This window comes from Mus caroli, unplaced genomic scaffold (assembly GCF_978045245.1).
Source record: "Mus caroli unplaced genomic scaffold, Mus_caroli_1 scaffold_7, whole genome shotgun sequence".
Taxonomy (NCBI): Eukaryota; Metazoa; Chordata; class Mammalia; order Rodentia; family Muridae; genus Mus; species Mus caroli.
The window spans coordinates 62,941,216-62,961,562 of NW_028227262.1; the positions used below are offsets into that span (position 1 = coordinate 62,941,216).

At 46.8% G+C, this 20,347-nt stretch overlaps 2 protein-coding genes across 2 annotated transcripts; both read right to left on the reverse strand.

The window, feature by feature from the left end:
* Window positions 1–153: 153 nt before the first annotated feature.
* On the reverse strand, window positions 154–7,898 carry Snrpg (small nuclear ribonucleoprotein polypeptide G). The gene is made up of 4 exons (XM_021165593.3): window positions 7,761–7,898; window positions 3,451–3,473; window positions 2,549–2,673; window positions 154–327 (listed from the first exon to the last, which is right to left on the reverse strand). The coding sequence occupies exons 1-4, from the start codon at window positions 7,790–7,792 to the stop codon at window positions 277–279; spliced, it is 231 nt and encodes a 76-aa protein (XP_021021252.1). The 5' UTR covers window positions 7,793–7,898; the 3' UTR covers window positions 154–276.
* A 1,449-nt stretch (window positions 7,899–9,347) lies between these two features.
* Window positions 9,348–13,715, reverse strand: Timcc (TIM double twin CX3C motif chaperone). Its single transcript, XM_085840416.1, has 3 exons — window positions 13,552–13,715; window positions 12,622–12,762; window positions 9,348–10,681 (listed from the first exon to the last, which is right to left on the reverse strand). Exons 1-3 carry the CDS (start codon window positions 13,636–13,638, stop codon window positions 10,493–10,495), a joined length of 417 nt encoding a protein of 138 aa, XP_085696542.1. The 5' UTR covers window positions 13,639–13,715; the 3' UTR covers window positions 9,348–10,492.
* Window positions 13,716–20,347: the final 6,632 nt, after the last annotated feature.

The following is a 20,347-nucleotide window of genomic DNA, read 5'->3' on the forward strand; positions in this document are numbered from 1 at the left end:
ATAAACCACACATCTGTAGCTCATCTCCTCAATGTTATAGACTTCTAGTCTTCCTTCACACCGAGCAAGATGCTTCCACTTGAATGCATAAACTCCTTGGAAAGGGTGGTGAGAAAGAGTACCTATTTTACATCCACAACAGCAGAAACACACTTCTGAGTATCACAAAAGTTTATTTAGTAAAAAGTTCCATATGAAAATGTACATGACCTAATTCTACATCACAATCAAACAGGCTTTTGGGGAGGGATGTGGACACTGCTTGCTGAGCACAGGTCAGACTCTTTCCAAGGCTTCTAACATGATGATGCTGTTTCCTCGGATGACCTAGAGAAAGAAGTCAGTTGAAAATAATTCATTTAAAAGACAACTCATAATTTCCCAACACGACACACCAGTGAGGCTTTTCTCAAGGACCACAACAAGCCACAAGGACCAAGTTAGTTTTTAAATCAAGACTTGAGTGTGGCATGGTGGCACATGCCCTTAATTCCAGTAACTCAAAGGCAGAAGGATTGCGGGGAGTTCCAGGCCAGTCAGGACTGCACAGGGAAATCCCATTTTAAGGAAAAAGACAAAGGAAGCCTCCCAGGCTTATTAGAAGAGATTGGTTCCAGACTGCAAAGTAACGACTAACTTTATAAGATGCCAAGTCTCTGTGACCTAGCTTTTGGGAACTAGGGTTACTGGTATGTGCCGTCTGCCAGCTGTTTCTTCACACAAGGATTATAAATCTCTGTTACAGAGAATAGCCGCCCTCCTCCTCCTCCAATTCCAAGAAGTGGCATTACAGATATACATCAACACACTTAACTCTGAAATAAGTAATACCATAAACTTTTGATTTGAAATGATGAGGCAGGTAGAGATATCTCTGTGAGTTCCAGGCCAGCCTGGTCTACACAGTGTCTTTCAGGACAGCCGGGGCTACAGAGAGACCCCTGTCTTGAGAAAACACAGACATACATGAGTAGAATAATAAGGGCCTACCTTTACCCTTCTACACACAACCTTGACAAACCATAAAGTCCAAGGTGTTGGGCACTCAGCTCAGGGATGAAGGGGAAGAGAGATATGACCTCTCACCACCACAACAAAGTCTTCACAAGTCTTAATCCTGTCAATACATCTGTGCTCATCACTTTATGATGATTACAGTACGTAAGACATACGTGTCTTGCAAGACAAACAGCAATTTAAAATCCAGTTCTTATTGCGGAATAACAAAACCTTCCTTTTGTGGCCAGAGCCATTGCTTAATGAATGCAGGAAAGAAAGTCTACCATGAAAGCTCAGCTGCGTAAGACTGTACTAGCACTTGCAAAGCCTGACAGGAGGGCCCTGACAAAGCTTTGCCTTTCCTTCTGGTTTACCTTATTTTCTGTCATGAACGGCTGTCATTGTGATTAGCCTGTGCCAGGAATACAAAGTAGTGGCCTGTGTACCAGGCAAGCTGGGGAACAGCAGGCTACACTCCTAGCCCCCAAACCTGTACATTCTTTTCTGATGTATTTGTATTATACATGGAAAATTTGCCTGCATGCATTTACATGCAGTATATGTGTGGCTGGTGCCCAAGGAGGTCAGAGGAGGGCACTGGATCCCCTGGAACTGGGCTTTGGGATGGTTGTGAGCTGCAGTGTGGATGCTAGGAACCAAACTCCAAACCTCTGCAAGAACAACAAGTGCTCTCAATCACCGAGCCAGGGCCTGGGGAGATGGCTCAGTGATTAACAGCACTGGCTCTATCTACACCTCCAGCTCCAGAGAATCCAACACCGTCTTCTGGACTCCACAGGCACTAGGCACATACATTGTACAGACATATGTGCTGGCAAAACACCCATACACATAAAATAATTACAAACTAAAACAGCCAAGCCATTTTCTCCAGCTCTTTTCTTTCTTTCTTTTTTTTTTTTTTTTTTTTTTTTTTGGTTTTTCGAGACAGGGTTTCTCTGTATAGCCCTGGCTGACCTGGAACTCACTTTGTAGACCAGGCTGTCCTCGAACTCAGAAATCTGCCTGCCTCTGCCCCCCCCCCCCAAGTGCTGGGATTACAGGCGTGCGCCACCACCGCCCAGCTTCTCCAGCTCTTGAAACCCGTATCTTAACAAGACATCCTGGGGCATTATAAGCATGCTAGAGAATTTTTACTGTAGTCAAAGTCTGCATATGTGTGCCCATCTCTTTTTTTTTTTAAATTTTTAATATATATTTTTTTCCTTTATATACCTGTGTGAAGTATGCTTTTTTTTTTTTTTTGTGTGTGTGCCCATCTCTTACAGGGAAAGCTCAAAAATGAATCCCCTCAGCTCTCTGTTCCAAGACCTGTGCTGAGAGGGTCCTGCAGGTGAGATCTTGTCTGTAGGTACCTGGAGTAGTGCCACAGCTGGGTGTGTCCACAGGTAAAAGGAAAGGGGAGGTGCAAACGCCCAGTCTTCCCTTTCATTTACCTTTCCTCGGCAACTAACTTGGTTTTAATCTGAGACTTTGATATGAGGAATGTGAAGGAGGAGGAGACCCTGCAGATGCTGCCCTTGCTCACCACCATGCCAATGTTGTTCTGCTGCCCACTGGTTGCCATCTCCACACACTCATCAATCACAAGGTTCATAAAGGGATCAAAGCCCCGCAGTATTCCTTGGACATGCCTGCCACCGTTTAACTTCACTGTAAGAGAAAAAGGAAGTCTCAGTAAACCAAGTTCAACCATCCATCATCGATCAGGTGGGATGTGTGACCACCACTCCTACTATCTGCCCAACCATGGGCTAATTCTATCCTAATATTCTAGTTCTTCTTTGCCTACATCTTAACCTTTAAGACCCTGAAGACATTACCGGTGAGTCTCATGGCTGTAATCCCAGCACTTGGCAACAATGGAGGAGGGCTGCTTCAAGAGAACTGTGAGACCAGACAGGGTCATATAACGAGATCTGGTCTCAATGACTGCCCCCCCAAGTAAAACCGCCTCAACATTTATACATAAATGTATTTGTAAGTAAAGTTATACGTAAAGTAGTATCTTTACACAAATGAACCAGTTACAAGAGTTAAGATCTGTTGAATGGTAGAGAAGTCCTAAAATTCTGAAATTTCAGTATACTTCAATTGCATGGGTCAGGAGGTTTCTAGTTAAACCTACACATCCACAAGAAACATCAAGTGCTGCTTGTCCAACTCCCTGGTAACGTATTTAAAGGAAAAGGGGCTGATAAAGTTTTAAATATTATAACGTAGGACACTGCTAATTCAAGGCCAGGGAGGCACAGATGATGTAATCTAAAGTATGAGGTACTGGCAATTTGAAGTCTAATTAGAACTCTGACAAATCTGATTAGTGGAGAATTAGATGTCTTAACTTTCTACAACACATTTCCAAAGATTATATATTGCCAAGACAACAAAAAGAAACTAAGTAGTTAGCTGAGGTGGATGCAAACTTACATGATAACTTCTTGTCCATAAACCTGGAAAAGCAAGAGCAAAAATTAGGACTTATGTAAAAAGTTCTAAGCACAAACAAGTACAGAATCAGTAAAATTAAAGTGATTTGCTTGGGCTGGGATGAGATGTTAGGAGGGTTCGATGTTCCTCCAGAGGGCCTGAGATCTCTTCTAACATCCATGTCAGGTGACTTACCACCTCTTGCAACTTTAGCTCGAGGGTACCCCAGGACACCTACACTCAAATGCACACACCCTCACATACAAAATAAAATGTCTTTTTGAGACAGGGTTTTTCTATGTAGCCCTACCTATCCTGGAACTCACTGTGTAGACCAGGCTGGCCTTGAACTCCCCAGTGTAGAAAATTAAGTGTGCCACCAGGCAAAGTAAAGTCTTTTTCCTTTGCTTAAATTGCTAAAATCTGGGCTGGTGAGATGACTCAGTGGGTAAGAACATTTGCTGCCAAGCCTGATTTTGATTCCCAGAACTCACTGCTGGAAGCAGAGAATGAATCCCTTAAGATGTCCTGACTTCCACACCTGGCAAATGTACACACGTACACAAACCAATGTAAAAATCCAAACCAAACCAAACCTCCAATTTGTACCCCAGACACATAACATTTAAAGCAGTAAGGATCCTGTACTGTTTGGGTATGAGTGTGTGTGTACCAGGGCAGTTGTCATTGGCAGCCAGAAGAGCATCAGATACCCTAAAGCTGTCATAGGCAGTTGTGACTTGCCCAGTGCAGATGCTGCGAACTGAACTCAGGTCCCTTAACTGCCAAATTATCTTCCCAGCCCCAAATCTGGAACTGTTGACATGGGCTAGGGAATTTACACTAATGTAATTACAAAGATTTAGTTACATTTGTGTGTGTTAATACAGAGATCTCTGTTATTACAGAGATTAGAGAGATAGCTCAGAGGTTGAGTGCACTGACTGCTCTTCCAGAGGTCCTGAGTTCAATTCCCAGCAACCATATGGTGTCTCACAACCACCTATAATGGGGATTTGGCATCCTCTTCTGTCATGCAGGCATACATGTAGGTAGAATATAATAAATAAAAATAAATGTTTAAAAAAATTAAATTTGGGGCTGGTGAGATGGCTCAGTGGGTAAGAGCACCCGACTGCTCTTCCGAAGGTCCAGAGTTCAAATCCCAGCAACCACATGGTGGCTCACAACCACCCGAAATGAGATCTGATGCCCTCTTCTGGTGTGTCTGAAGACACCTACAGTGCACTTACATATAGTAAATAAATAAATCTTAAAAAAAAAAAAAATTAAATTTGTTTGTGTGGTTCACCCCGGTGCCAATACAGAAGTCAGAGGACAACTTCAAGGAGTTGGTTCTCTCCTTCAACCATGTGGTCCCAGAGGCTGACTCAGGTCATTAGCTGTGGAGGCAAGTGCCTTTACCTTTGGAGCAATCTCATCAGCCTGTCAAATCAGCTGTCTTTCAGCAACAGGCTAGAAAATAACAAAGTTCCTTTCCTTTCTTTCCTTATTGTACTGACTGAACCTAGAGCCTCAAGCATTCTAGGCAAATACTCTACCACTCAAGTATTTTCTCTTCTATTTTTCAGTTTAAGACAGTGTTTCTTTTTTTTTTTTTGGTTTTTCGAGACAGGGTTTCTCTGTGTAGCCTTGGCTGTCCTGGAACTCACTTTGTAGACCAGGCTGGCCTCGAACTCAGAAATCCGCCTGCCTCTGCCTCCCGAGTGCTGGGATTAAAGGCGTGCGCCACCACGCCCGGCTAAGACAGTGTTTCTTAGCTACCCTGGTTTTGTAGTTCTTTGCCTCAGCTTCTCAAGTAGCAGACATTACATACCCATGCCACCAGGTTGAGCTTTATTGAATTGTTTTTTGTTTTGTTTGTTTTGGTTTTTCGAGACAGGGTTTCTCTGTCCAGCCCTGGCTGTCCTGGAACTCACTCTGTAGACCAGGCTGGCCTTGAACTCAGAAATCCACCCGTCTCTGCCTCCCAACTGCTGGGATTAAAGGCGTGTGCCACCACTGCTCGGCTGCTTCATTGAGTTTTAATGTATAGACCATGATAGAATTTAAATATAAATTTAAGCCATAAGAATCTGAAGGTGGAAATAGATTTATAAATTACTAGGAGTTATTTTGTAAATCAACAGAGGAACATATTTAACACTTACGACTCCGGTACTATATCACCATATTATACAGATGGAGAACTGACTTTCAGTGTGGAGGTTTGAATGAGAATGGCCTCCATGGAGTCACATATTTCCAGTTTAGTCTGCAGCTGATTAAGTGTTTGGGAGGATTAGGAGGTGTGGCCTTGTTGGAGGAGGTGGCACTGGGAGTGAGTGGGTTTTGAGGTTTCAAAAGCCAGCCTAGTATCTGCCCTGCCTGCTGCTGAGGTTCAGAATGTAACGCTCTCAACTACTGCCTGCCTGCTTCTTTCATGATGATCATGGACTCTCTAAAACTGTACGCAAGTCCCCATTAAATGCTTTCTTTTATTATAAGAGTTGTCTTGGTCACGATGCCTCTATACAGCAAGAGGACAGTAACTGAGACACTAACGTTCAGAAAATTGTTTTTAGTCATATACCATGCAAAATATGGCTGCTGGACTGCAGATGGGGTGGGGCTTCAAAGCTGGGTTAGGAAGTCTGGACTTGACTTTGTGGTGATATAAACTAGTATAGCAGAATTCATCAGTGGTTAAGACTTTCTGTGGCAACAGATTTTAGGACTTGGGAGGAGCCCAACTTTGAAACTACCGAGACACGGGGCCAGAAATGATCTGCTCCAAACACACCAATAAAAATATGGACACAATCACTAGTTCCAGTCTCTGAAAGGCCCAAGTATATCAGTTAAGAATCAGAGGACACTCAAGATTACAGGTAGGGAACAGTGCTTTTGTTCAAAACCAATGCCATTTTGCCAATTCCTGCTAAATCCAGACCATATGACTTCATTTATTAGCTCATCATCAAAACAAACAGTGCAGAATAACTTCTTTTTAAAATGTCAGACTTATGACTTAATACATCTTTATTTATTATGTTGTGTTCTGCCTATAGGCCTGCAAGCCAGAATAGGGTACCAGATCCCATTACAGATGGTTGTGAGTCACCATGTGGTTGCTGGGAATTGAACTCAGGACCTCTAGGAAGAGAAGTCAGTGCTCTCAACCTCTGAGCCAACTCTCTAGGCCCGGTTTAACAGATCTTTAACAGATTCAAACAAAACTGCAGGGGTTTCACACAGAGGGCTTTGATTAAAATGTGCACTCAAATACAAAAATCAGCAAATGTTATCTTTTCCCTGCATTGGAGTCTTGACAGAACTTTACAGTAGCAAACAGGCTATACACAAGACAGATTATTTTCTGGCTACACCAGTAAAGACCCAGTATTAATCTTGTATTGAAGCACCCAATGACTATGTGCATATGCGACAGGTTCAGGCCAGTCAGAAGTGTCTGAGACCAAAGGGTCTGTATGATTTTACTGGATACAGAATAAAATTCTTCAGAAACTAGCTCTCTACAAGTTGAAAATGGATGTTTTTCCATGGATTTATTGCCAGAGCAAGATATTACACAACGTTTAAATGTAACTTGAATACAGGACAGTGTATCAGAAACCTAGTTCTTGGGGCTGCAGATGGCCCAGCGCTTACTGCTTGTCCAGAGGACACGAGTCCAGCTATTATTAACCACGCCAGAGGGCTCACAACCTCCTACAAGTCCTGCTCTAACAGATCCAATGCCCGCTTTGGCCTCCGCAGGAGCTGCACTCACGTGCACAAACATATAACTAAACATGTCTCTGAGCACCAAAAAAGGGGGGGAAAAAACCAAAACTAAACCTAGCTCTCTCGATGAACGCAAATGAACGCGCACATTTATTGAAACACAAAACGCTACCTCACCTTAAACTTTTTGTTTTGAGACACAGTATCGTTCTTTTTTTAAGCCTAGGCTGGTCTGAAACTCGCGGTAATCCTCCTGCCTAAGCTTCCTGAGTATTGGCCCCATAGATCAGAGCCAATCACGCCCGACTCCAATCGATCATTTTAAGCCCACGAGTCTCCGGTTCCTCACAACCATGCACCGCGACCGCTGCCCTGGCCCCCAACCAGGTTGCCTTTGGCTGCCCGCCTAGAAGAGCCCCAGCTTTGGGAAGACAGAGGCACCGGCACTGCAGTAACCATGCCGACCGGACCTCAGCGCCACTTCCGGCTCCCGCGACCGTCGGGATCAGCGGCGGCAGCCCGAGCGAGACAGGAGAAGTCTCGATAGGGCCGATTCTACTCACTTCTTCAGTTCGGGAGGGTGGGCTTTGCTCATGGCGACTCCTCTGCAGGCTAGGCACAACGGCGAAGGAGTGAGCGGCCTCAGAAACGCGCGCAAGGCAGGCTTGGCGCTGGTGTCTGACGTCACTGCCGCGCGAGCCAATCGCCTTCGGAGAACATTACCTTTCATCTCGCGATATTGATGGGGGTGCCTGAACGAGCGGACCAGAGCCACGCTTCCGGTTGCGTCGCCAGTGACTGGCCACGACGGAGAGTCGGTGTTCGGCTAAGCTTCCTTTGTGTAAAATTGAAGTGGCAGGTCACTTTAAAATAGACCCCTTCATTATTATTTTATGTATGAGTGCTCTACATGTACACCTGCGTGCCAGGGGAGAACCTCAGATCCTACTGTAGATGCTTGTGAGTCACCATGTGGGTGCTGGAATTGAACTCCGGAGCTCTGGGAAAACAGCCAGTGGTTTTAACTGCTGAAGCGTCTCTCCAGCCTGTGTGTCACTTCTTTTCTTTCCTTTTCCCATTTACTACACTTTTTTTCTCTTTACATTTTTGCCATTTCCCCTGCCCCTTCCTCATTCTTTTTGACGTAATGCTGGCTTCGAGTTCATTGTGTAGTCAACGCTGGCTTTGAACTGTTGCTTTCCGTGCTAGAATCAACGGCAGGTGCACCACGCTGTCCTTAATTTCCTAAGCACATCCAGGCGAAGCCGAGGGCTCCTGAAGCACTGAATAGTTTGTCCCGCATCAGTAGCAGGAAGGTGGCTAGGCTGATTCTCTCGAGGACGTGAATCCAGGGTCTGGGGTATTTTTGATTCATCAATTCTGCAGTTCTAACGCTGCCTTCAGAACCCACTTAGCACACTACAGTCCATATATAAAAGCTAAGGAGTCCTACACAAGTCCTGAGGTATTGAGCTTGCCCCTGCCTCCTGAGGGCTGGGAATAAAGGTGTGCACCCTCCCAGGGTGGTGGCACTGCCCTCAGTACACTGGGGTCTCATGGTAGTCATTAATGACCCACAGACATGCTGTCCAGAGACCTGTAAGATGGAAGCAGCTCTTCAATTGAGGTTCTCCTCATGACTAGTTTGTCATCAACAAGAAATAGCACAAGAATGCTTAGCTATACACTCTCCCCACCACTTGCTGTGCTAGTTGAAACTAGAAAACGAACATGAATAATGATAGTCTTTAGCAAAGGCTGACCTCAAAGCAGGAGGGTAATCCTCAGCTATCTTACAGTACTGAGATTACAGTATCTACCTTTTAAAATTTATTTATAATATGTAAGTACACTGTAGCTGTCTTCAGACACTCCAGAAGAGGGTGCCAGATCTCATTAGGATGGTTGTGAGCCACCATGTGGTTGCTGGGATCTGAACTCAGGACCTTCGGAAGAGCAGTCAGTTTTCTTAACTGCTGAGCCATCTTTTCAGCCCCCCCCCCCCATATGTACCTTTAATCCTAAGTTATCTTTTCAACATTAACAGCTTTCAAGTTATTCAAAGCAGGAGGGTAATCCTCAGCCTGTCTTACAGTACTGAGACTCCTCTTGGTGTTTCCCATTTACTGATACATTACTACCCATAAGAAAAAGGTGGAGACAATGAAACTTTATTTAAAAACCAAACCACTTGGAAAATATATTGCAGGCTTGACACAGCAAAAGACAGATGTATCACTGTTTCAAGTAATTAATTGGTATAAATACAACATAGTACTTATCCAAAAGATAAGGTGCTATGTTGGGCCAGCAACACTGCACTGCAAAGAAAATAAAAATAAAAACCACCCAGGCAAAAATGGCATTTGGCAAGAAAGTGTGTGCCTCTCTTGTTCTACAGTGGTCCTAGCTCTCTGTGGCCCAAGTTGCTCATTTTCTGGCTTTCTTGTTGATATAAGGCTCTGTAGATTCAGAGCTGATTAATACTGGGTTCACACTTCTCAACAATTCCTAGTTACTGTTTATTCTCAGCGACTGGCATGTGAGTGACAGCCAACCCCCTTGCTTTTCATAAGGATGTGTCACTTTGCTGCACAAGTCAGTGAAGAAGGCTGTTTCCCATGTTTACTGTGTGACACTGTCCGGCTTCTTCAGGGGCTTCTAGAGTAACAGAATTTGAAGAAATGGACATTCCCATCTTGATGGTACATAATACCAGGAACCTTTAGAAAAAGTGACTCAAACCACTCCGCCTCCTGTATCTTAGATCCAGTGTGCCCTGCATATAAGACAAAACTCAGCAAAATATAGACTTGAAAAGGAAATCCTTTCCTCTGAATTCCTAGCCTACTACTGGGTTTTGTTTCCCAGCATATGCAAGGTGCTGTGGTGATACTTCTGGTCAACAGGATTTGTCAAGCTTCTCTGAGGAGATGCACCGCTCCTCAGATTTTACCAGCTGGTTGAAGAGAGCTGCCAGCCTGGATGTTTGTAGTAAGAAACTCAGCTCTTGGTACAAGGTTGATCTCTACTACAGAACAGATACTTGCATATGAATATTTAGGATCTCCTCTCCTCTGAGCTATCTGCGATCCAAATCTTAGCACCAGCTTCTTCCTACTTCACCTTCTAAGATCCGGATTTAAAGGGACTAGTGTCCAGAAGTGAGCAGCATTTGCCTGGAACTTGCTGTGTCTAAGTTTTCCTCATTCGTAAACGTTGCTTAACATATTAAACTTCCATTCTTCCTTTTAAATAGCCTGCCCGCAGTCCCAATGGTCACTGGCAAACAATTTTATTTCCCGATGGATGACAGAGACTCCTTCATCTTCTTGGTCATTGTTGGGATGAGGTGCATGTGGTCATCCACACACTTGGTCACACAGCTGTCTAGCTGTCGCTTCACTTGAAGCTCCTTAGTTCCTGCATCCATTGAGTCTTTGGCTTTGTCATTGCAATGCATGGTGCAGCGGGCCAGGCGGTCCTGTGATGAGAAGAGAGAGAAGGCTGAGAGGCTGGCTTCTGTTGTCTGAGTCTTGGTCCCATGCCAGGCCTTGGGCTACAGCCCGATACAGATCATCTCTGCCAGTACTAAGTCTAACACTCTCTTGGTTCAAACAGAAGGTGCCACTGGGAAGGCCCAGACTAAGCACTGAGCAGAGGAATGGAAAAAATGAGCTTTATACAAGATGCTGGCAGCAATCAAACGACTACTGTTGGGCTTATAAACACCTCGATTCCTTTCCCACTCTTTCATGTGTGTGGGGCTGTGGATTTTTAGATGTTTATTTGTGGATGTGGAGGCCTGAGGTACATGTTAGGAACCATCCTCCCTTGCTCTCCCACATATTCACAGAGGCAGGGCTCTCAACCAATCCAGCTAGTCTTGCTTGCTGGCCTGCTGTAGAGATTCTGTCTCTTGTCTTCTAGGGCTAGACTTACAGGTGGGCTGCCAGGCCCAAGAGACAATGGTTTCTGGTGATCTCAACTCTGGGCCTCGCGTGTGCATGGCATCCCCCCCACCATCTCCCCAGCACCCATTTTAATTCTTTACTGCCTGTTCTTGCTACAGAAAGACAGCTCAAACACTTGTCAAGCATCTGCTATGTGCCAGGCTTTCTTCTAGTGTGGAATACAGAAATGAACCAAGCGTAAAGTGTCCCTGCTTGGATGGAATTATCAGTCTAGGGTAGAGATGGTAAGAGAAGAGTAGGATGTGAGCTGGGATTCAGGAATGAGGTCTGAACGAATGCAAGCACTGCCTGGGGTAGCTAACATTTTGGTTTCTCTTGGCCACATTGTTATCTACAGTTACCAGGGGCGGTGGTGCACAGTTTTAACTCCAGCACTTGGGTGTTAGAGGCAGGCAGATCTCTGAGTTTAAAGCCAGCCTTGTCTATGCAGTGTTCTAGGACAGCCAGCACAGACAGAAACTGTCTCAAAAAAGAAAAGAAAGATCCCAGCACTTGGGAGGCAGAGGCAGGCGGATTTCTGAGTTCGAGGCCAGCCTGGTTTACAAAATGAGTTCCAGGACAGCTAGGACTATACAGAGAAACCCTGTTTCAAACAAAACAAAACAACCCAGGAAGACCTGTTGGAAGGTATCTAAGAAAGCAAGGGGAGATAGAAAATTATTAAAATACATTACCTGTATGAAGCAATCAGAGAAAAAAATAACTAAAGTGAGTTTATACCTTTACTTTTTTTTTTTTTTTTTTACATGCATTGGTGTTTTCCCTGAACGTATGTTTGTGTGAGGGTGTCCGGTCCTACGGAACTGAGATTACAGACGGCTGTGAGCTGCCATGTGGGTGCTGGGAATTGAACCTGACTCTGAAGAGCAACCCGTGCTCTTAACTGCTGAGCCATTTCCTCAGCTCCATAGCTTTTTTTTTTTTTTTTTTTGAGATTTGATTTTATTTTTTATGTGTTTGAGTGTTTGCCTAAATATGTCTGTGCACCACATGTGTGCAGTGCCCGCAGAGGGCCAAAGAGGGCTTCAGGTCACTTGTGACTGGAATCACAGATAACTGTGAGCCACCGTTTAGGTGGGTACTAGGAACCGAATCTCTGGAAAAGCAGCTAGTACTCTTAAATGCTGAGCCATCTCTACAGCCCCAAATTAATATACATTTTAAGGAATTTTATACTACTCAACATAGATTGTATTTGGTACATCAAAAAGGCATAAAGGAGCTTGGTTAGAAACTCCCTTGGTAAATTTCTTTTGTATTACTGTTTCTGTAGCAAATATAGCACAACTTAACAGCACACCCAGGGCTTTTTCCAGAATGTCAACCCTCAGGGACACCCGGGCTCCCACCAGTGTTGGCAGAACCGAGGACCTAAGGCAGAACGAGTGCTTCTCATCCCCTGCCAAGGAGCTGCCGTTCAAGGACTTGGGAGCTGTGAGGCATTCCTGACCTGGAACCTTTCCAGCTCGCTGGTGACCAGAGCCTGGGCTTGAGCCAGAGGTGCATGGCAGCGCTCGATGCATTGGTGCACCTGCTGCATAGATGCTTGTGTGTCTTCACAGCAGTTGGCGCTGCACCGGAACATGAGGCCCTGGGGAGGGAAGACAGAGCCTGGTGAGACTGGAAAGACTATAAGGACAGCTCTCGAAGGACAAAGCCTTGGAGGCCATGCTTCTCTACCTGTTTTGTTTTATTTTTCCCGCCGTACCATCAGGACTTCGTAAGACTGGGTCGGTTACCAGGCCTAACATTTGTAGGATGGGGATATATGTTCTTGGGAGCACTCTTGCCTAGTTCTAAGAAAGCCTTGCGTTCTATTCTGCATAGCACAAAGCCAGGGTGGTGGCCCATGCCTGTAATCCTCGCACTCCAAAGGTGAAGGCAGGAAGATCGGGGGTTGGAAGTCAACCTGGGTTAAATGAGACCTAGTCTGCTGCTATGAGCTCACTGATAGATAATGTACCCAAGACTGAACCGGAAGAAACCACGTTCTGAAAACCAGTTTTTGTATTTCTGTAAGAGAGTTCAGAGGTCGGTCTGGCTAGTCAACGCCCCACAAGCGATCGAAACAGTAGAGGGTGATTAAGGGGTGAAGTTAAGCGAGGCCAGTAGGGTGAGGGAGACGGGGCCCACGCCCTCGGGCGTTTAGGGTTCGTGGCATCTAAATCAGCGCAGGACGGCCCTAAGGGATTTCGGTCTGGTGGTTCTCCTGGGCCGGGCCCTCCGAGCCTCGCGCCAGATCACCTCAGGGGCGGCCGAACGCTCGTCACCGAGGCCAGGTGGGAGGAAACCGCCCCACGCGAGGCCCGGAGCTCGAACGTCACCGCGCCACCCCCGCCCGACTTTCCAATCCCGCTCGGGCGCCGGACAGCGCCGCTACCTGCATCTTCCGGATGTTCTCTCTCTCCACACTTTTCACCATGGCGTCCACAGCCTCCTGCACTCGGAGTTGCTGCACCTCCGCCATGGCGACCCTGAGCTGAGCCGCGCCGGCGCCCGCGTGTGCACCCGCTGCGCCCCGCCCCCTGCGCCCGTGCCGGGTTCTCAAACCACTGCGTCCCACCCTCCGGTTTCGCCCCGCCCTCGGCTTCGCCCCGCCCTCGGCTTCGCCCCGCCCCTAGCTAGTGAGTCCCACCCCTTTGTGCTGAGCCGGACCCCCCACCGAGTCACCGTGCAGTATTCCGAGTACCTCGCCCTGGCCCCTGGCCATTGCGCCCTTGTCCTCAGTAAGCGTTCCCGTTCCCTCACCCTCATCGCCCCCTGGCGTCTAGGTTAAGCAACTTCAGGCAGGAGACAGCGGGCGCGCCGCTGGTTCTTCCGTGGAACCAGGCTTTTGGTTCCCAAAGATCTCTTCGCTCATCTGACTTCTTTTCTTCCTCTCTTTCTCTCCCTCTGTCAATCCCAATTTTCAAAAAGCGAATGTAATTAGCAGCTCTTTTACAGCTCGATCAGATTTTATTATTGCTATTTTTGTCTTGGTTTCTTTTTGTTGCCGAACAGAATTTCATTAAATGTACATACCACAATTTGCTTACTCAATTCCCCAGCTGGTGAACATTTTTGCCGAGTTACTAGTTACTGCGAGTAAAGGGTAAGTACGGTACTCTAGATTGTCTCAAGAGTAGTGTGGGAGTATGGAGGGGCTGTAGATAGCGAGACCTTTGAGTAAAGGCGAGCTGTTTCTGAAATGGATTGGTTCTGTCAGCCATGTGCTCTCGTGTTCCCATTTCTACTGTCGTATGCAGTCGTCTCTGAAACACAAGTGGTCCCTTCTTCCCATGGGCCGATGCAGAGGGGAGCATCATTAGGTTAGGAAGAGGGCTGCTAAAGGCTGTGTTAGAAGAGCCCAAGCAGTGGTCCCACTGGAGATAAGGGAAAGTTCGAGTGTTTCGGGAAATCTCTCTCGGCGAGCTAGCATTGAATTTTTGTATTGAACTAGAAGGCCCTTGCCTGGCACTCTGGAGAAGGAAAAGAATGACAGGCAGGTACGGGAAGCTTCGGTGGGCAAAACAGAAAAAAAGGTTGAAGCTTTGTGGAATAGCCTGGAAGGAAAAAAAGACTAGCGTGTGAAGAGTGCTTGAGATTTTAGGCACTTTCTGCGATTCGCCACGAGGTGGCAGGCTAGCTCTGTTTTGAGGGTAGGAAAAGCCACACAACCCATTGTCCTTTGAGAAAAGCTGTGTTTCTCCATGGCTGGGCTTTCCCTCTCTCAGATACCAGGGTTGGGGATAAGATGTGTCCACTACTTCAAGCCGGAGCCAGAGCGATGGCAGCGGTCACCCAACAGACCAGGTGCTTTTGCAAGTACTTTCAATGGGGTCTGAAGCAGACCCTTCACTGTCCATTTTTCTCCCACTGTGCACAAAGTCAAAGCAGAGGGAGGTGAAGACTCTGGAATATTTAAATCCTAGCAGGGCAAGATGGCTGCCTCAGCCGCGACCGACGACACCAGACTGTGGCAAGACTCTTGAGCTCACTTCATGATTCCAGATTCCATAGAAAATTCTTTCTAATAAAGGCACAGGTTTTTTTTTTTTTTTGGTTTTTTCGAGACAGGGTTTCTCTGTATAGAGTCCTGGCTGTCCTGGAACTCACTTTGTAGACCAGGCTGGCCTCGAACTCAGAAATCCTTCTGCCTCTGCCTCCCGAGTGCTGGGATTAAAGGCGTGCGCCACCACGCCCGGCTTAAAGGCACAGTTTAACACTTCTCACTTTCTCCTTTATTTCTAACGTGTATCATGGGGGTTTTAGCAGCCGCTTCTACAGTAATGCTGTTAGTCACACTGAGATCTGGTGGGAAGCCTTTGGTAAGACAACTTTGTTAGTTTCAGTATGGCAAGACGAGTGGTTCTTTGATGTTTATGAAAAGTGACTCCTGACATGTGAGGAACCTGCCCCTGTAAGACAGTGGTCACTCTTTAAAGACTGAATCTCACGGCTTGAAGACAACAGGCCATGCCTCTCTGCAGCTCTCTGTAGGACCAAGAGTTAAGAAGCTAGCTGTCTGTGCCAGTGCTCTCAGAGTATTCCCTGATTATAGGTCCTAACCCATACCTGGCTTCTCTGTGCTCTTGGCCATGGGTGCTGTGTTGAACCGAATGACAGGTGTAAAATGTTCCTCAAAATTGACATAAAAGTCTCATACGTCCTTCACTCCTGGGATGTCTCTGAAGAGACTCCTTGACCCCACCCACTCCTCTCATGGCAGCTGTCCTCTTCTCTCCTCTGATTCTCTTCTAAAATATGTTTATTTTTATTTTATGTGTATGTGTGTGCCTGATTATATGTGTGTGCATCACATGCATGCAGGGGCCCATGGAGGCCAGAAGAGAACGTCAGACCCTCTGGAACATGAATTACCGGTGTTTGTGAGCTACCATGTGAGTGCTGAGAATTGAACCTGGGTCCTCTGCAAGAGTAGATAATGATCTTAATCACTAAGCCATCTCTCCAGCCTCATCTTATTCTCACAATAAAGCACCTCTCTAATTTTTATTTTTTTATATTTTAGTATTTTTATTTATTTGCTTTGAGACAGGGTTTCACTTTTTACCAGCCCTGACGTCCTGGAACTCACTATGTAGACCAAGCTGGCCTCACTCTCACAGAGATCCTTCCCTGCCTCTGCCTCTCTGCCTCTCTCTCTGCCTCTCTGCCTCTGCCTCTGCCTCTGCCTCTGCCTCTGCCTCTGCCTCTGCCTCTGCCTCTGCCTCTGCCTCTGCCTCTGCCTCTGCCTCTGCCTCTGCCTCTGCCTCCTGAGTGCTGGGACTGAAGGCATATGACATCACCTTCCTGGTGTTCTCTGGGTTTTAAAGGGAAGCTTTCTCCTCTTCTTCTTGGGGTGGGTTATGTGGTCTCTACCCCATCCATATATCCAGTGACTGTATAGAAAACGGAAGAGGAGTGAGATTAGAATCAAATATTAAGACTTGAGCAAGACCTGGCTAGGGAAGGGAGGGGGTAATTGTCAACAGAACCAAACTTAAGATAGGTTGAATACTCCAGGGAAAGGGCATACATATAACTTTGCAATCCTAAGAAGGTGGCCAGACTTCAGAGGGTAATGATCATGTGGTGCACCTTGTGACAGAGGGGCTTAGGCAGACCGAAAGCACTCCAAGACTCAGTGTGAGTGGCAGGAAGCCACACAGCAGCAGGAAGCAGTCAGTGTTTCTGATGCCTCTGTGAGAGGTCTCTGGTTCCCAAGGCTTTAGTGCAACCAGTGCTGGAGTAGCTGAAGCAGAAAAGATCATGGTGGAGCAAAGGCCCTGGATTAGTACATCATGGTCAAATAACTGTTTTGTGAAAGAGTTTATTCCAGGTGTGTGTGTGTGTGTGTGTGTGTGTGTGTGTGTATGAGAGAGAGAGAGAGAGAGAGAGAGAGAGAGAGAGAGAGAGAGAGAGAGAGAGAGAGAGCGCATGCATGCAAATATCTGGATCAAATGCCTTCAGGAGTCCTTGGATGCCAAAAGAGGGTTTGGATCATTTACAACTGGGGCATTTGTGAGTTACTGTGTGGATTCTGGGAAGTAAACAGTGTCCTCTGCAAGAGCAAACAACCACCCTTTAAAAATTATCTTTGAAAAAGTTTGTGTGCATGTGTATATGTGTGTGTGCACCTGTGTGTGGCACCTGCAGAGGCCAGAAGAGGATGTTGGATCCTCTGAAAGTGGTTGTAAGCTTCCTGGTGTTGGTAATGGGAACTGAAGTCAGTCCTCTGTGAAAGCAGTGTTCTGATCTGCTTAGCCATCTTTCCAGCTCCCGGATTGTGCCTTTTCACTATGTATTATGGCCAGGAGAGTTAATGAAGTCTGGAGCCGAGGAAACACAGTCTGCAGATTCCATCTTAGGCTGAACATCAAACTGCTGTCTGTGTTCTCAGCCTCTAAGTATGCAGCCTCCACAGTGATGGAGGAGCCACCCTTCCTCCCTCTGCAAAGGGTGGACGGCATGATTAATTCCGTCCGTGTGGCGGTGGCTTTGAGATGGTGTCTGTAAGAAACAAGGTAAACAGTTATTATTGCTGTTGGAAATGTTGTGTTTCTTTCTCTCACTCTCTTATTAGTGTGGCCGTCAGAGCAGACACAGCGATGGCCTGGATAACAGTGCGTGGAGCGGGCTGTGACCAGCATGTACATTCTAGTCTTGTTCCTGGGACAAAATACCTGACAAGAGGTGAACTGTGGGGCTGGGGAGATGCTGGCTTGGCAGGCGAGAGCACTGGCTACCCTTGCACATGACCAAGGTTCGATTCCCAGCACCCGCACAAACATCTGAAACTCCAGTTGTAGAGGACCAGCATCCTCTTCTGGCCCTCTCGGGTACTGCATACACACAGAATGCAGACATACATGCAAGCACATTCATACACATGAAATAAAATGAATAAATCTTAAAGGACCAATTTAAGGGAGGGAAGGTTTGTTTTGTCCTTTAATAAAGTTTAATAAAGGAAGTGGGAGCCTAGAGAGAAAACTCGGCAGCCAATGGCATATCCTGCTCTTTCAGGGGACCCAGGTCCATTCCCAGCACCCACATGTGGCTCACAACTGTCTAGATCTCAGTTCCAGGCGATCTGATTACCTCTTCTAGCCTCTGCAGACTCAAGACCTGAGTCCGTCTGCTGTACTCTTGCCTGCTTCTCAGTGCAGCAAGGTCTGTTCATGAAACTTTGGCGGAAGCCTTTGTTTCTGGGCTGACCTTAGGCTTTTCTCTGTCTGAGCCTTGATTTCTTCACCCGTACGATGAACTGTTCATCCATCTCTGTGATTCCCATCAACTTTATTCCCCACGTGGCCTATCAAAGATGCTGAGACCCCCTTGAACCAAATGTGGAAGTGTTGGAGCGAAGGGGAGACTGCTTCCGAGGCTGTGCGAGTCAGCGGCTGAGCCTATCAACTCAGAAGGGAGGGAAGCTTTCCTTGGCTCAGGGATTTGGTGGTTTCGGCTCAAGGCCAATCGCCTGCCACCTTTGGCCCCGAGGGAGGCAGCATACCATGGCAAAGTGTGCAGCTGGGAAGCTGAGAGGAGGGGCTGGAGTCCTTCAAGGGCACTTCACTTCTTCCCACTGGGTTTCACCTCTTAAAGGTCCACCATCTCCTGGCAGCACCACAGACTAGGGGCCTTTGGTGGACATGGATCCAAACCTTAACAGGGTTCTCTGAAGACTGGTTAGGTGTGGTAGGGTACTGTGGGACACAAAGGTCCTTGCTCCCACAGATCACTAGGGAAACCAACAATGTTAAACACACAGGGACCTCGTCTCAACAGAGGAGATAAAATATCCATTTTCCTGCCCAGAAGGCTGGGCGTGGATCTTGTTAACGACCTGGTGACCTTTTGGCTTTCTGCAGAACCAGACCTCACCAGCCTTCTGCTGTAGAGGCAGACCTCACTCCAGTTCTCCAGAATGGTTATCCCAGACTTTTCTTTCCCTGGACTGTTTATCCATCCTTAGGGGAGATGTCACGCGTATCTTTTAGCCTGCTGACCTTTATGAGACAGCATTAGATTCCAGGCCTTTAGCTGTAGAACCCACCCTCATGGTCACATGTACTTTGTAAATGAGTTTCTAAGTTGTCACACCTTAAGTAAGCTTTACGGTGCACCAGGATTGGAAAGATTGCTGCCTGGAAACCTCTTCCCAAATTGTATTGTGTTTTAACTATGCTGACAATGAACTGCCTGGCATTAGACTCAAAGTCTGATCCAGGTTGACAAAGTCAATCTGAACCAGATTTTCTTTTTTCTTCTTTTTCCTCCCTTCCTCCCTTCCTCCCTCCTTCCCTTCCTCCCTTCCTCCCTTCCTCCCTTCCTCCCTTCCTCCCTTCCTCCCTTCCTCCCTTCCTCCCTTCCTCCCTTCCTCCCTTCCTCCCTTCCTCCCTTCCTCCCTTCCTCCCTTCCTCCCTCCCTCCCTCCCTCCCTCCCTCCCTCCCTCCCTCCCTTCCTCCCTTCCTCCCTTCCTCCCTTCTTTTCCTTTTGTGGTTGTTGTTGTTGTTTTTTCCAAGACAGGTGTAGACCTGGTTATCTTAGAAGTAGCTCTGTAGACCAGACTGGCCTTGAACACACAGAGATCCTCTTGCCTCTGCCCCCCAAGTGCTGGGGTTAAAAGCATGGGCTGCCACTACTGCCAGGCTGAAGCAGGTTTTTATTCTCACCTCTTCAAGGCTTCACTTCCCTGTCTGACACATGCAGGGACCCCCTCAGTGGGTTGGATGAGTCCTGGGTTTAAGGGACTAGAAGTGGCCTCTTGCAAGGGGACCCAAAGTTGCTGAGGACTCTTTTAATCTATGGTGAATACTTTACCACGTTGAACAGATGGCACAAACACACCCAACTCAACAGGAATAGCAACAGAAGGGCTAGAGGCAGTATCAGGATGTCAGTGATTTCACACTGCAAGAGGTTTCTGATTAGATAGCAGGCGGACAGCTCCTACCCCAGGTGGGCTGGAACTACTGTGGGTCACATATAAGAAATAGAAAGTTGCCATCCATTTCTGAAAATAGGTTGATTTAATTTGTGTCATTAAGTCAATGTAACTGGAGCTCTGGGGTGTGTGGTAGGTGGGAAGAGGTGCCATGCTGATGGTCTGTGCTGGGGCGGGTGGAGAAACTCTACCCACCCCTCAATAACTCTGGGCCTTAGGACAAACAGCCTCAGCCTGTAGCTCGGGA

Bases quoted from the DNA above. Each gene is read 5' to 3' on its own strand.
- Timcc (XM_085840416.1), bottom strand. From the start codon at position 13,638: ATGGCGGAGGTGCAGCAACTCCGAGTGCAGGAGGCTGTGGACGCCATG. The intron at 12,763-13,551 runs GTAGCGGCGCTG...TTCCCTCCCCAG, and splicing joins AGAACATCCGGAAGATGCAG to GGCCTCATGTTCCGGTGCAG. The intron at 10,682-12,621 runs GTCAGGAATGCC...TTCTCATCACAG, and splicing joins GCGAGCTGGAAAGGTTCCAG to GACCGCCTGGCCCGCTGCAC.
- Snrpg (XM_021165593.3), bottom strand. From the start codon at position 7,792: ATGAGCAAAGCCCACCCTCCCGAACTGAAGAA. The intron at 3,474-7,760 runs GTGAGTAGAATC...TTGCTTTTCCAG, and splicing joins CACCCTCCCGAACTGAAGAA to GTTTATGGACAAGAAGTTAT. The intron at 2,674-3,450 runs GTAAGTTTGCAT...TTTCTCTTACAG, and splicing joins TATGGACAAGAAGTTATCAT to TGAAGTTAAACGGTGGCAGG.